General features: G+C 41.1%; 1 protein-coding gene across 1 annotated transcript in view; it reads right to left on the bottom strand.

Moving 5' to 3' along the window:
• Positions 1-7,290: 7,290 nt before the first annotated feature.
• LOC148508305 (putative cation-transporting ATPase 13A4) overlaps positions 7,291-13,509 on the bottom strand; it is a 77,068-nt gene continuing 70,849 nt past the window's right edge. Inside the window, exons 28-30 of the mRNA XM_088444707.1 lie at positions 9,957-10,045; positions 9,779-9,859; positions 7,291-7,539 (exon numbers count right to left, since the gene is read on the bottom strand). Coding sequence (XP_088300833.1) covers positions 7,291-7,539; positions 9,779-9,859; positions 9,957-10,045 — 419 coding nt within the window. The remainder of the gene's footprint in view (positions 7,540-9,778; positions 9,860-9,956; positions 10,046-13,509) is intronic.

Genomic DNA, 13,509 nt, shown 5'->3' with positions numbered 1-13,509 from the left:
CCTCTACACTATCATCCTCATTTTTTATTATTTCACCATCTAATACTAGCACAGCCATCGTGGCATCAGTGATCCGCTGTGAAACTGGGTGACAGCTGTTATACTTACTTTCTCTATCAAAGGACTGTTTAATAGTCAATTGTTTTTTTAAATTACTTCTGATCATGAATAAGGATGTTGATGATGATGCAGGTGTTGGTGTTGGAGATTGAAGGCGCTTGGATCGAGAGGGAGCAGGTAGGTGACACTGGACTTGTTACGTTTTGAGTTTTGGAATGTGGTGACATACACTTTGATATTTTATGAATGCGCTCCAAGTGACGTAACAAGGAGGACGTTCCTAGGTGGTTTAGGTCCTCCCTCTACTCACTCTTGCTTTGCATTTTTTACATATGGCTTGACAACTGTTGTCCGGATTGTGGTGGAAATAATTCCACACGTGAGAAGTGGATGTTTTTGTCTTTTGCCCCGGCATGACAACAATGGGTTTTGTCTTTTTCAATTCATGGGTAATAGCTGTTGCCTTACTTACACAAAGGACAACCTCAGCAACAACATCCTCATCACCAACATCCTCATCATCCTTAGCACCTTCAACTATCAAAATATCCTCCTCTTCCATGTGGAATTTCACAGAAGCATCCTCACTGACTACGTCTGCAAGATATTGACTGCCCTTCTCCACATTTACAGAGGGCACACAAATGTTGGAACTTGGAGGATCCTCCAGTACACTAGTATTTAGGTCTGGCTCACACATGGCAACCGCGGACACACTTGCACTCTCCTCGGGGATTTGTGATTTCGATTTCTCAGGGCACACAGTTGTTTTTTCCAAAGGGCCATCAGAATCAGAACCAACAGTCTTCATAAAGAAAGGCTAAGGCCGTATCCTTTCCTTGTCACTTCGTGTAGTGAATGGCATATTGACAATTTTTTGTTTATCTAAAGGCAAATTTCCTTTAAATTTTTTTTCTCTTAACTTCAGTAAAAGTAGCTTTACCATATTGATGGCATGACTTAACCCTGGGTCATGGGCCTTCATAGATGTTGAGGAAGTTGATGGCCTTGCACTGCTGGCGGCAGCTACAACATGTGGTTCTTGGCCTTGCTCTCCTGTCATGTGACAGCCCTTCATATTTTCTGCAGTCTTGAAGCAGCGTCACAAGCACCAATAGTGTAGCCAAGGTGCTGTTACAAAATTCACCCACGTGCAGTCGTGCACACACAGAATTTTTATTTACAAAAAAACACTGTTTTTTTGTTTTTTGCTGGTCCACATCTTGAGCCCAAAGCACAGATTGATGACAACTGGAGTCGGGCAGCACTAGGTTGCATTGCCAACTTGCTAGATCTTGTGCGGCTAAGCCTAACGCGCACAGACACACAGATAATTATTTGAAAAAAAAGACAATATGTTTTTATTATTTTTCCAGCTCCAGAACTTGGGCCCAGAGCACAGACTGATGAGGACTGGAGTCGGGCAGCACTAGGTTGCGTGGCCGACTTGCTAGATCTTGTGCGGTTAAGCCTTACATGCACACAGACAAATATATAATACAGCAAAAAAAAGTATTTGTATTTTTTTGGATGGTCCAGAACTTGGGCCCAGATGGACGCAGCAGACAGCACAGCAGACAGCCCCAGCCCAGATGGATCAGCAACAGCCCAGATGGACACAGCAAACAGCACAGTGACAGCAGTAGCACCAGCCCTGATGGATCAACAACAGCCCAGATGGACACAGCAGACAGCAAAACAACACCAGCCCAGAATGGATCAGCACCAGCCCAGGACACAGCAGACAGAACAGGACACAGCAGACAGAACAGCACCTTTCCCTAGCCCTACACTACCCAACCTCCCTGTTTAGTTTCCACAGCTGGAGTGAAATGGCGCCCGCCGTGTCCCTTATATATAGAGACAAAAGCTTGCGAGCCACGAGATTTCGTCTCTATGTTTTTGCCTCAATTTGAGAGATCCGAGTAAGGCGGGAACATCCGAGCCGGCTTGGATCTGGCTCGTATCTACAAAATTCGGGTGAATTTGGATGTCTGAAAACCGAACCCGCTCATCTCTAATCCTGAGGCATTTGGTATAATTGATCTGTCCTTCTACTTCCCAATTGAGAGATCTCTTTTTAGGATATTTTTCCACTACTAGTTGGTTATGTGCAGAAGCGCTTGGCATTTGATTTTATAGACTCACACTATGTTTGCAATATTTGTTTTTTTGCATATTTTTTCCGAGTCATACAGATGAGTTAACTGGAGCAATAAAGGTCTGAATATTGCATCTCTATGTGAAATTTCTGGAACTTTGGCAATGACTTATAGTGTATACTTTTGTTTGTTTTATATCCATGTTTGTGGGGTTCTAATGGCCCCCAGTGGTGTGCCATAGGCTGTTCTTGTGTGGCACCTTAAAAACATTTTTATTTTATTTTTCTCACCAGTACACGACTGGTGGTATTTGTTATTGCCATCTCGGTTGGGGAAGTAACCAGCAGCTATACTCCTGAAGCTCCACTTGCTAAGCCTTAAGCCAGAACAACAAATTACCGTTGATTGCTGTACCTTACTGATTCCAGCAGCGGTCCTCCACTCCTCAAAAGGTGGAAACATGCTGGTATTGTATTACCCCTACTTGGAGAAATAAAAAGGCTCATCTGATGTTCTGGCTAAATCAGTCAAGATGCATTGGAGACCTACATACAGGGTATATTAGCTTTGATGTTGCAGGACATTGGCACCCATTCTCTATCCCTTCAGAGAGCTCACCTAGCCCTTCAACCCAACACAAAGAACAGTGTACCACCCACCATATGATATCATAATCTGATTTCTCAGCTTTAAAGTCAAGCACATGGGTCAAACCTGAGGAAAACCCTTCATATTGTATGATGACGCCAACCTGCAGTTCTATCAAATATATATTTTTTTAACTCTTCCCACCACTCCCCACACAGACTACTGATTGCATTGTCCCTTCACCCTCTACTGTGTGGGCACTTGCTTACTACTTACACTATCTTTGACTATTTTTGTTCTTATAGGCTCCTGGATCAGTCGACATTGTTAATGCTAGTCTGGCTCTTATTTTTTGCTTGATATTTGGTGCTGCAGGATCTGGGCTTTAACTATAAGGAGGAGGGTGACCATTATATTTCCTTCTTGACTCAAACTACAAATCTAGCCCAGAAGGTTTTAAGTCTCCTATGTACATATGGGTTTCACTTTCAATTGTCCATTTTACCCTCCCAACATGCTCCACATTCTGGCACTATCTGCAGTGCTTCTGCCAAGTGGACCCAATCCCTCAGACCTTACCATGGATTGTTTCAACCAATTTGGGGTTCTCTGTGTAAAGACGATAGTAATTTATTTGTTTGTTGTTAGATTGCATCCTTTTCTAAACTCTTATGTTGCAAATCAAGGATTCCTAAATGTTTTTGAGGTACCATTTTCTCACGTTTGTTCATAGTCTAGTTCAAAACACACATCTATTAGTTGTTCAACATGGTCAAGTCATATCTGCTTATATGCTTTGACATCTGCCTCATCTCTTCTGATCTTTAAAACGTTCTTAGGTAGTTACAGCCATCTTCACCTGTTCCTGTAGTCTGTTTCACTGTAGATCCTTTACATGATTGTCTGAGAAACCAAGAAACCCAGAGAAAGCATGGGAAGATAGAATCGACACAGGGTATAACTTGTGGTAAGGTAGAATGGGAATATAACCATTGGATTCATGCACAATGTTGTTCTGTGAGAACTCTGCTTATCAGTAGAAACTGCCTGATGGATTGCTTAATTTGCTTTATCTGTCTGTTCAACTGTTGGTGTTACCTGGACAAGAGGTGAAGCAAAATTCCAAGCTCCTTGCAGAAGGCCCTCCAAACCATAGATATGAACTAGACCTCTTACAGTAGTTGAAGACATTGTGAGGTGGAAAGCTGGCAACAGTGTTCTTAAAGCTATTAATTGGACTTCTTTGTAGAAGCGATCCACTAATTATAAAATTATAGTGTTACCTTTGGAACTGGGGAAGTAGGTGATGAAATCCATGTAGATATTGGTCCATGGCTTCTGTGGAATCGACAGGGATATCAGAACTATAACGTACACATCTCCTGACTCCTTGGTGCTTTTACAGGTAGTGCAGGATTGGACACATTCCTTTTTACAGCTTATTGATTTTGTGATGCCCTGCCAATCATGAGTCATATTCCCACTGCAAGACCTTCAGCTGGTAGCCATAGGAAAATACATTCTTGTTTTTGGCTGCCTTGGGCATCTTGGTGAGGATTATTGTTTTGACCTTAATCCTGTCCAACAGTCCCAAAGCCATTTTCAGAATAAAGCCTGGAGGTATAATTGTTTTGCCCTCCAAGATTGATCATTCAGGTTAGAACTGTTGGCGAATCACTCTGCCTTTAAATTCCTGGATCAAGGCAATTTGTGATTAATTGAAGCCTAGTTAGGAATTGTGGTCACTATGCCTTCTATGAATATATTTTTGTGGCCACTGAGGATAGTGAGAGGGAATCTGGTCCACTCTAGAATGTGTATAGCAGAAGAATGTTTATATCTGTATATGCACTGCATATGAAATCTTTTATTACAACACATTTTATAAATCATTTAAAACAATTTATTTCTTTCAATTTTATTACTGGTCATCAAAATGTATAAAATTCAACTAAATAAAATTATATTGGATAAAGATATGTTAAAGCAGTCAAAGTGTTTTAAAACATGTTCTTGTTTCTCCTGCTAATTTTTATTACAACCAAATGCATTTGAGCAATAAAAGGTAATATTTTACTCAAGCTTCTGTATTTATTACTGCCGTTAAGCATATATCTCTGACAATAAATCAACAATGTGTATTCAAAATAAGCGATCCTGTTAGTGTTGCTTAGTGTATATACAGTACAGTCAGGGGCGCCGAGGGGCGGTACTAATTACCTGGGCTTGCTGGAGGGGCTTGGGGGGCCCGGGTCCAGCCCCCTCCCTATTACCTGCCAGTAGCTCAGCGCACGCTGCAAAACCATTTCCTGATAGCTCAGATCTTTCCAAAACTAGACGATTCTTTCCAGTGACCTTTGCAGCCACAATAAAGACATCCACCCATCTCTAAGTTTTCTCAATCTCATGCAAAGTAACATTTCTAGCTGCATATGCTCCTCAAAGTGTTGAGCTGGAATGTAATGGATCATTGGTGGCTGTTAATCTGGTGATGGTGAGCTGATGTCTTTCTGCTAAAATTTACTTAAATCCGGGTGCCAAGTTGAATGCAAATTATTCTGAGTCCCCTAAGAGGACTCATTGCCCTATCTGGACTCTGATGTGAGAGTCTGAAAGTCAATGGCATTCTTGGCAAGTAAGCGACAAGTTCCTTGATCCTGACCTAAAGAGCTATGCATTCACCATCCTTTTTATCATGTGTAGACCTGCATTAGGAAATAAACATGTATGTGACTTCTTATCTGATGCAGAAATGTATGCAGTAAGTTCTAGAGACAAGAAAAGTTTATTTATAGAAAGAGGCACAAAGAGGGGAGGGGTGTTACAGTGGTCAAATATTGCCAGGGAGGCAATGGTCCCAAATTGTTATGCCTCCTCCAGACAAGCAGAATCTGCTGTACATATTGACACAATTCAGTTACATTTTACTCACAAGTTAAGTAAGTGTACTTTTTATACCTTGTGATATGGAAGTGGATTCTTAAGGCTGGTTACAGGTTGTACTGTTGAGAACTGCTGAGAAGTCATGTGCAGTGGAGCGAAATTCAAACACACAAATTAAGCTTCTGTTTTGAGTGGGTCAGAGCGCAGAAAAGTCGGAGATAGCTGGACAATCTGGTATAGATTCAATATACTAGCAGTGGTCAGTACACAGGGAGACTGAAGTAGCAAGGCACTGTTCAAGAGAAATCCAAAATAGTTCATATATGCAGGTAGTGGTTGATACACAGTGAGACTGAAGTAGCAAGACAAGGAAAATCCAAAGACAGGTCAAATATTCAGGAAGAGGTCAGTCCCCAGCAACTGGACATTAAACTTTTGGAAACAAGACGATGGAGACAAAGCACAGGAACACCAGGAACTTGTAGCAATAACCAAGCACTGTGCCCTAGGCCTATTTGCCCTAAATAGGGAGACGTCAGGTGAAGTCATTAGTGAAGGGAGCGGGTGGAACACTCACAGGTTATGCACTGCGGGAACAAGATACTGGCAGCATCCCAGAGCACACTGAGTTGCTATGGAAGCAAACTGTCGTGACCTGTACCTATGAGCCAGGTGTTGATACGATGCAGACCTCAGCCGTCAAGAGACCACCACCCCTTCTGGACCACTGCAACAAACCTCCTGTAACACATCAACCTGCAATACTCTTGTGAGTTGGGACACATATTCCCCCTAAGGCAATGTCCTTTAAGTACCGAGGCACAATATTTTCTTGGTGCCCCTCTTTCTACTCTTCAAGTATTCTCATACATAGAGATGTGATCACCAACCGATCAACTGTTTCTTAGTAAACTCACTATAAGGAGCATTACTAAACAAGTTAACAAGGTGCTGAGGCTTAAGTCATTGTTGGAAAAGTGTAAATTTTTATCATGTAATAAATAGTAGGCATAGGGCTTTAAAATAAGGAAAATTCCATTATATGGGAAATCCTAAGCCTTTTGATAATATGGGGTTTTTAGGAGTGCAGTTGTTGCTCATAGCAACCCATCAGATTCTAGCTATTATCTTCTAGAAGGTGCTAGATAAATGATAAGTAGAATCTGGTTGCTATGGGCAACAACTTCACTGCTAAAAACACACACTTTAGTAAATATACCCATAGATGTTAAACATGTATAACATTAATATCCACTTTTTATCCATTGTTTTCTGTTTTCTACTTACTGTATTGTGCATATGCATCCTTAATATCATAACAAATTTCAAAATTTACAGTAGATGGTAAATGTTTTACAAAGGCCATTTTAGTGCTAATTGGAGTGAATATGTTTTCTCTCAAACTTGCTGTTATGTCCATGTCTAAGGTTACATTTCATTACTTTACACATTCATAATTCATTTAATTTTCATCATGTTTGTTTAAATTTCACTCCAAGATTCTAGAAAGGACACAAAGCATAAAACTATTATCTATTAAAAAACCATCTGAAGCTTTTTGAAAAAAATAATAAAATAAATAAACAATACTATTATTCTTCTTCATTGACGGTATAATTGTTTAAAAATATGTTAATTGATGCATCTTTTTTGTCTCTTATTTGCCTTGATCATTTGTATGACACTTTTCCTCCCTTGAAACCTCTTCATGCATGTAAGCAGGATTAGTGTTGGCTTTATAGTCCTCATCGTTCATGTTACTGCTCCTATATATTGTGGTTCCAACAGGCGGCCATTCTTTGTCCTCCTCCAAAACTAGCTGAAACTTTTTATACTTACTTCCTGGTTTTAATTTTAAACACCTTTTCAAAGCCAACCAGAGAGCTCTATTATCCAGAATAAACTCCTGGGAAAAAAAAGGAACCTGTATCATTGCTATTTAAAAAATTTATGGTATATTTTAAAGATATTAATGATTCAAAAATATGGTTCAACATTACAAATAGATTAAAAATACATAGGGGTGTATTCATCATCATTTAATTTCTACAAAAGCAGGTGAAAATTAACAATTTCGGCAGTGCAAAGTTTTACTGCTCCAAAAGGAACAGTGAAGCCACTTTGTGGAGACAGCTGATCTTTGGTTCAGCTGTCTATGTGCCGGAGATGAATTGCTCCAGTGCTCGCGGCGACTTAATATGTTAATTATCAGGGTCCATTTGGAAGTATTCAGCTTGAAGGAGTCAGCTTTTCCTCCTTTAGTGTTATGCTGGGTACACACTAATAGATATATTGTTTGATTAGCTGACGAACGATATATCGGGAGTGGGTCCAAGGGTGTGTACACTATATATGTCTGTGAACAATGTCGTTCACAAACATATCAGGTCAGCCCTGCAGTCCAGCTGATGCTTATATATTTCATGCAGATGGCATACATACGGGATGCCGGCATTCGGGATATCGGCTGCCAAAATCCCAACAGGGTTAGAATACCGACACTTGTCAGTAGGTATTCTAAACCTGCTCCTCTCCCTACCCTAATCCTAATCCTCCCTCCCCGTTGCCTTAACCTAACCTCCCCCCCTAGTACCTAAACCTAACCTCCTCTTCCCCACACCCAAAACCTAACCCTCCTTCCCTAGTGCCTAACAATAACCCTCCCTGTAGTGCCTAACTCTCACCCATAACCCTAATCCTCTCGTCTAACCCCAGTATATACAGGATGCCAGTGAAGATATTCTGACTAGTGTCGGGATTCCGACATCTGCATTCTAACTACCGGAATCCCAGCGGTCAGGTTATTGACCGCATCCCCATGCATATATATTGTGCATCTGCATGTGTGTATGGGCAACCCGCCAATTGCTCGTACACTGGCTGTAGGGACCACCGACACTGACATCTCAACTGGGCAGGCAAATTTAAATTCCTGCCCAGTTGTGATGTATGACCAGACATATCCAGTGCGATTGGTAAATGTGTATACTGTAGTTTACCAAATCACCAGCTCATTTTGCGCTACAGACATATTAACATAGGTGGGGGCCTACAGTATGTTCACTCCCCTCCCGGGGCCCCCTCCTCTCTTCCCGGCTGCCGTCAGCAAACTAACAGCAGCAGTAGACTCCGGGCACTAGTCTGTGCCCGGAGTCTACTGTGCATGGGCAAAACACAGGGAAGATGGCTGCGGTGGCCATTTTCCAGGTGTTATGGGTGCAAGGTGTGCGGTGCTGGCACAACCTGCACCTACTGTATTATAAATACGCCCCTGGCTACAGCAGATAAGTGTGTACCCAGCTTTAGTTATAACATGTCATATTAAAACTTTAGAACTCTAGATAGGTAAAGAACAAAATAAAATAGATATAAATGTTTTTTGGCACCACGTCCATAGAGTACAATAGACTTCATTCTAAATATAGTCACATACAGTCCTCATTTATTGTAATCATGTATGTTACTTCTTTTGCTGCACTCCGAACACTAAGGCAGTCGTGAGTGGATCAATAAGTATGAAAGAACAATAACTTTTTTCCTCTTTAATCCATGTACTGTAAATGAAGTAAATAATAAGGTTGACTCTGCATCATAAAAGTTGCTGGATTGTTTTACTGAAATTGTTAAAAAAGTGAAAAATACATTTACTTACATGTTCCAGCAATAATAATGTTTAAACTACTGTACTAAGGATTATATGGATATTACAGTTACCCAAGGAGTTATGTGACATAGGGGAAGTGTAATAGCCTGTGGACATCAGGCATCTGCAAGTTCCGTGCGAGACTGCCAAGTGTTTTAAAGGAGTAGTCATTTAAAAGGCAAAATTAACCTGGTTTTGACTTTTAAATGACTATTCCTTTAAAACATTGGGTAGTCTCACACGGAACTTGCCGATGCTTGCAGTCCACAGACTATTACATTTACCCCCATATCAAAAATACAAGACTAAGAGGAAAATGGTTTTAGACAGACCACAGAAATCCAAGTGACTTTCATCTGTAAATGATGACACCAGAACTCACTGTATAAACAGATATTATATAGAGGAGTTTATCCATATGTTAACATTGTTTGTATATATAATAGCAATAAGTAGAAGAATAATAGTTCATCCAGTTTTGCCACTTTAGAATAATACTGACCTCCACTAAAAATAGCACCACGAGACAAATAACCAGTAATACTATGATGTGTATTCTCCAACTGGTGGGAGTGCAGACAAGCTGGAAATAAAGAACATCCATATTAATATCTATGTCACTTATGTAATGTGAAGTCCTAAAAGGAAAAAAAAAAATTTATTAGCAAACTATAACTTACTTCCAAAACTAGATAGATGTTTTCGAAGTCAGCAAATATGAAGAATATGGTGAAGGTAGCTTCTATTATTAGTATGGCCACAAATAAGTCTGGAACATAAGAAATAACACGCTAGCAACTTTGTTATGTTTCAACCACTTAGCATAAGGTAGTTAAAAATAAATTAAATGTAATGTTAGAAAAGAGGCCTCACAACAAACATTCTGTATTTATTTTAAAAGGTAATATACTCATATAACCAGTAGTCACCAGTACTACTGTATTATTACATGGGCACTTCTACAGTGGCCTTTTGGCAGTGTATTGCACTTGTTGTTGGTAGACAGAGACTATCACTGAAGAAATTACCTGCGCTCAGGGCAGTGGTATAGAATACATCATTATAAGCCCCATCCTCTTACCAAACACTGGTTATTACTTTGTATCAGGAACACCCCTCTAATACATTTGATTTGCATTTGTCCCTAATTAAATCCAATTTCCAAATTGGCTCCGCCTTACTTAATGCTTATTCATATTCGCCTACTTTTTATAGCTCATCTCCGGGAGATGCACAGGTTATGTATGAAAAGAAGAGGTGGTTGTAACTTCATGACATTAGTCACGCCATCAATTGTATAGGATACAATATAGTATAATGAAGTTGAGTCTGTGCTCACAGAGGTAGATGGGGTTAGATGACATGATTTGTATTATCATGGCTTGTTTTCTTTCTAACTTGCACACAGGTAAGCAATTTTCTGGGACACAATCCCACAAACCCAGGAGATCTCACCCAGAGCTGATTCCAGGGCCATAACTAGGGTAGGGCGAACAGTGCCATGGCACAGGGCACCGCAGGGCAGGGGGCGCTGTTTGGTCCTGTCAATTTTCTTGTTTATTATCATTCTCACTTGTAGCTATCTCTTCTTTTATCCCCAGTGTATGTACAGTATGTATAGGCAATTGAGCAGTCCAGCTGTGCCTGTGCCATGAGTCCAGTTATTATTTCTTCAATCCACGTCTGTGCCTATATCTGTTCTTGCCATAATCGATCCTGTTCCAGGTAAACCTCAGCCCTGTCATGTTGTGAGTTTGACAGTATGACATTGGCTTTGTTTCTTTTAGTCTTGAGTGAAGTTTGCTGAGACACTGGCTGCATCTGCCACTCCTTATTGCCTTGAGCCTAGACACAGAGGAAATGTCAGCTCTAAACTGTGTTTTACAGTTTCCTGAGATGTTCCAGATGGTATGCAATCGGGAAGCCGGCTGACATTATACCGACAGCCGACTTCCCGACTGTCATATCCCGGCGAGGGTGAAATGACCGGCGTCTAGATGTAGACACCGCTCATTTTACAGACGCTGGGAGACCGTCACCCAGCATCCCGATCGAAAGGATGTCGGGCGCTGCGAGTGGACAGCCGCGGGGGGGAGTGTTAGGTTTAGGGCTTTTGGGGGGGACTTAGGGTTAGGCACCCCCCCAGGAGGTTAGGGTTAGGCTAGGGGGAGGGAGGGTTAGGGTTAGGCACCCCCGGGGGGGAGGTTAGGGTTAGGCTAGGGGGAGGGAGGGTTAGGGTTAGGCACCCCCGGGGGGGAGGTTAGGGTTAGGCTAGGGGGAGGGAGGGTTAGGGTTAGGCACCCCCGGGGGGGAGGTTAGGGTTAGGCACCCCCCCGGGGGACTTAGATTTAGGCAGCGGGGAAGGGGGGGTTAGGTTTAGGCACTTAGAGGGGGGATTAGGGTTAGGCACTTGGGGGGGAGGTTAGGGTTTGGCACCCCTAAGGGAGGGTTAGGGTTAGGGTTAGGGGCGTAGGTTAGGTTAGTTAGTATTTACCTGGGGATGATCGGGATTTCCAGCGCTGTCGGGCTCCCACTGCTGGGATCTCTTCCTCTGTCGCCCTGACGCTGCCGGGATTCGAACCATGCGGCCGGCGGTATTACATACCGATTCCGTTCCAGACACCTTAACACCTTCCTCTCTCTATCTTTCTGTTTGGGTAATTTTGGGATGTTTTTTGTACTTTTCAGTCATTCGCAGCAGGACTCCTTAAGGTTTCTCAAGTGCCACTGTATCCTGACAGCCAGTGGGTATGCTGGAACTTGTAGTACTAAAAGCTCTTTTATTTAGACAATCAGGTTTTTTCATGCTCTAAGTTAGACCATGAACAATCCCCACTGTAATATACTGCATAGATATGCCAATACCAGAATATACAGTATTCTAGAGTTTATCTTACGCTAATTACATATCTAACGCCATTTGCGTAAATGACGAAATATGCATTTTGCATAATATGCAGATAAACACAATTTACGCCTATGTGTTTGCAACTTATAGGGCAGTATCCTCAAAGCATATCAAAGTATTTAAATTAGATTTTAATGTTTGTACATTGACAATAACAGTATAATAATTTAAACAGGTTTTTGCTTTTATTTTGCTATTAGTTTATTGAATGAAGACTTTTCTTTCAGTCACAGATATATATTTTCTTTCCTCAGACTATTAAACATATTTTTCATGCAAAACATGCATGTGTTGTACACATACCTTACTACATTGTTTTCATCACATGAAATGAAACGGCCCAGTTGGTAAGGATGGACATTGGCTTCTGATGTTTCACAATCATGAATTTTTCCTTTTGATGGTAGTATTTTTACCATTTGATGGTGGCTTTCCAATGGTAGCCGCCATCAAATGGTGTGAAAGCGATGGTCATCCGATGTAAAAATACAACTGAATTCAACATCGGGAATGGCCACGGGGTGTGATTGCGTATGCGCAAACTGGAGATTTTTTGTGAAAGAATGTTCTTTTCCATACAACTGTTTTGATGCAATGGTTAGTTACCATCACATCGAAAGTTTAGATATCTGAAGCCCAACCATCATTTGATGGTGGACTTCCAATGTCCATCCCTACCAGTAGGCGAAAAACTGGTCAGGATTGGATCTGTCGCCTTGCAGTCTGTTACTGACGTCAAAACGCTTGCTGATCGATACATTCACTCCACTTAGCAGGATTTGACTTGCCTGCATTGCTGTCGGCAGCTGAGCTGTGATCGGCTGATTCACCTGCTTCAGTCTAGAGCTATTGAGCACTTATTCATAAATCCAATTACAAGCATTTGGAGATAGTCCCCGTGTCCATTGACACTCCGACAGCCAACAAAATTATGGAATGTTTTATAAGATATTAAACTGTGATTTACTTGCACACTATCTCACTGTTGCAAATACTGCTTGTCATCTACTGTATGCATCAATACTAAAATCATCCACACTGCTACTAACAAACCATTAGTTTCTGATATATTTACTCACTTTACCTGGAAAATGCAAATAGGCACTAGTATTTCATCTAAATGCAGGTATATGAGATTGGTGTCTAATATTCCATACAGTGTAGTGATTTGTGACTTTAAAGCCACTGTGGTTACCATATTATTTTCAATTACAGTACTCAACTGTGTATACAAAGAATTATTGAGAATGTCAACAAGATATCTCTAACCAATGCACACCATACTGTACTTTATCATATGTGGGAATATATTAGATTATAAAAAG

Source organism: Taudactylus pleione, unplaced genomic scaffold (assembly GCF_031769625.1).
Source record: "Taudactylus pleione unplaced genomic scaffold, aTauple2 ptg000372l, whole genome shotgun sequence".
Taxonomy (NCBI): Eukaryota; Metazoa; Chordata; class Amphibia; order Anura; family Myobatrachidae; genus Taudactylus; species Taudactylus pleione.
This window is presented reverse-complemented; position numbering and strand designations above follow the sequence as displayed.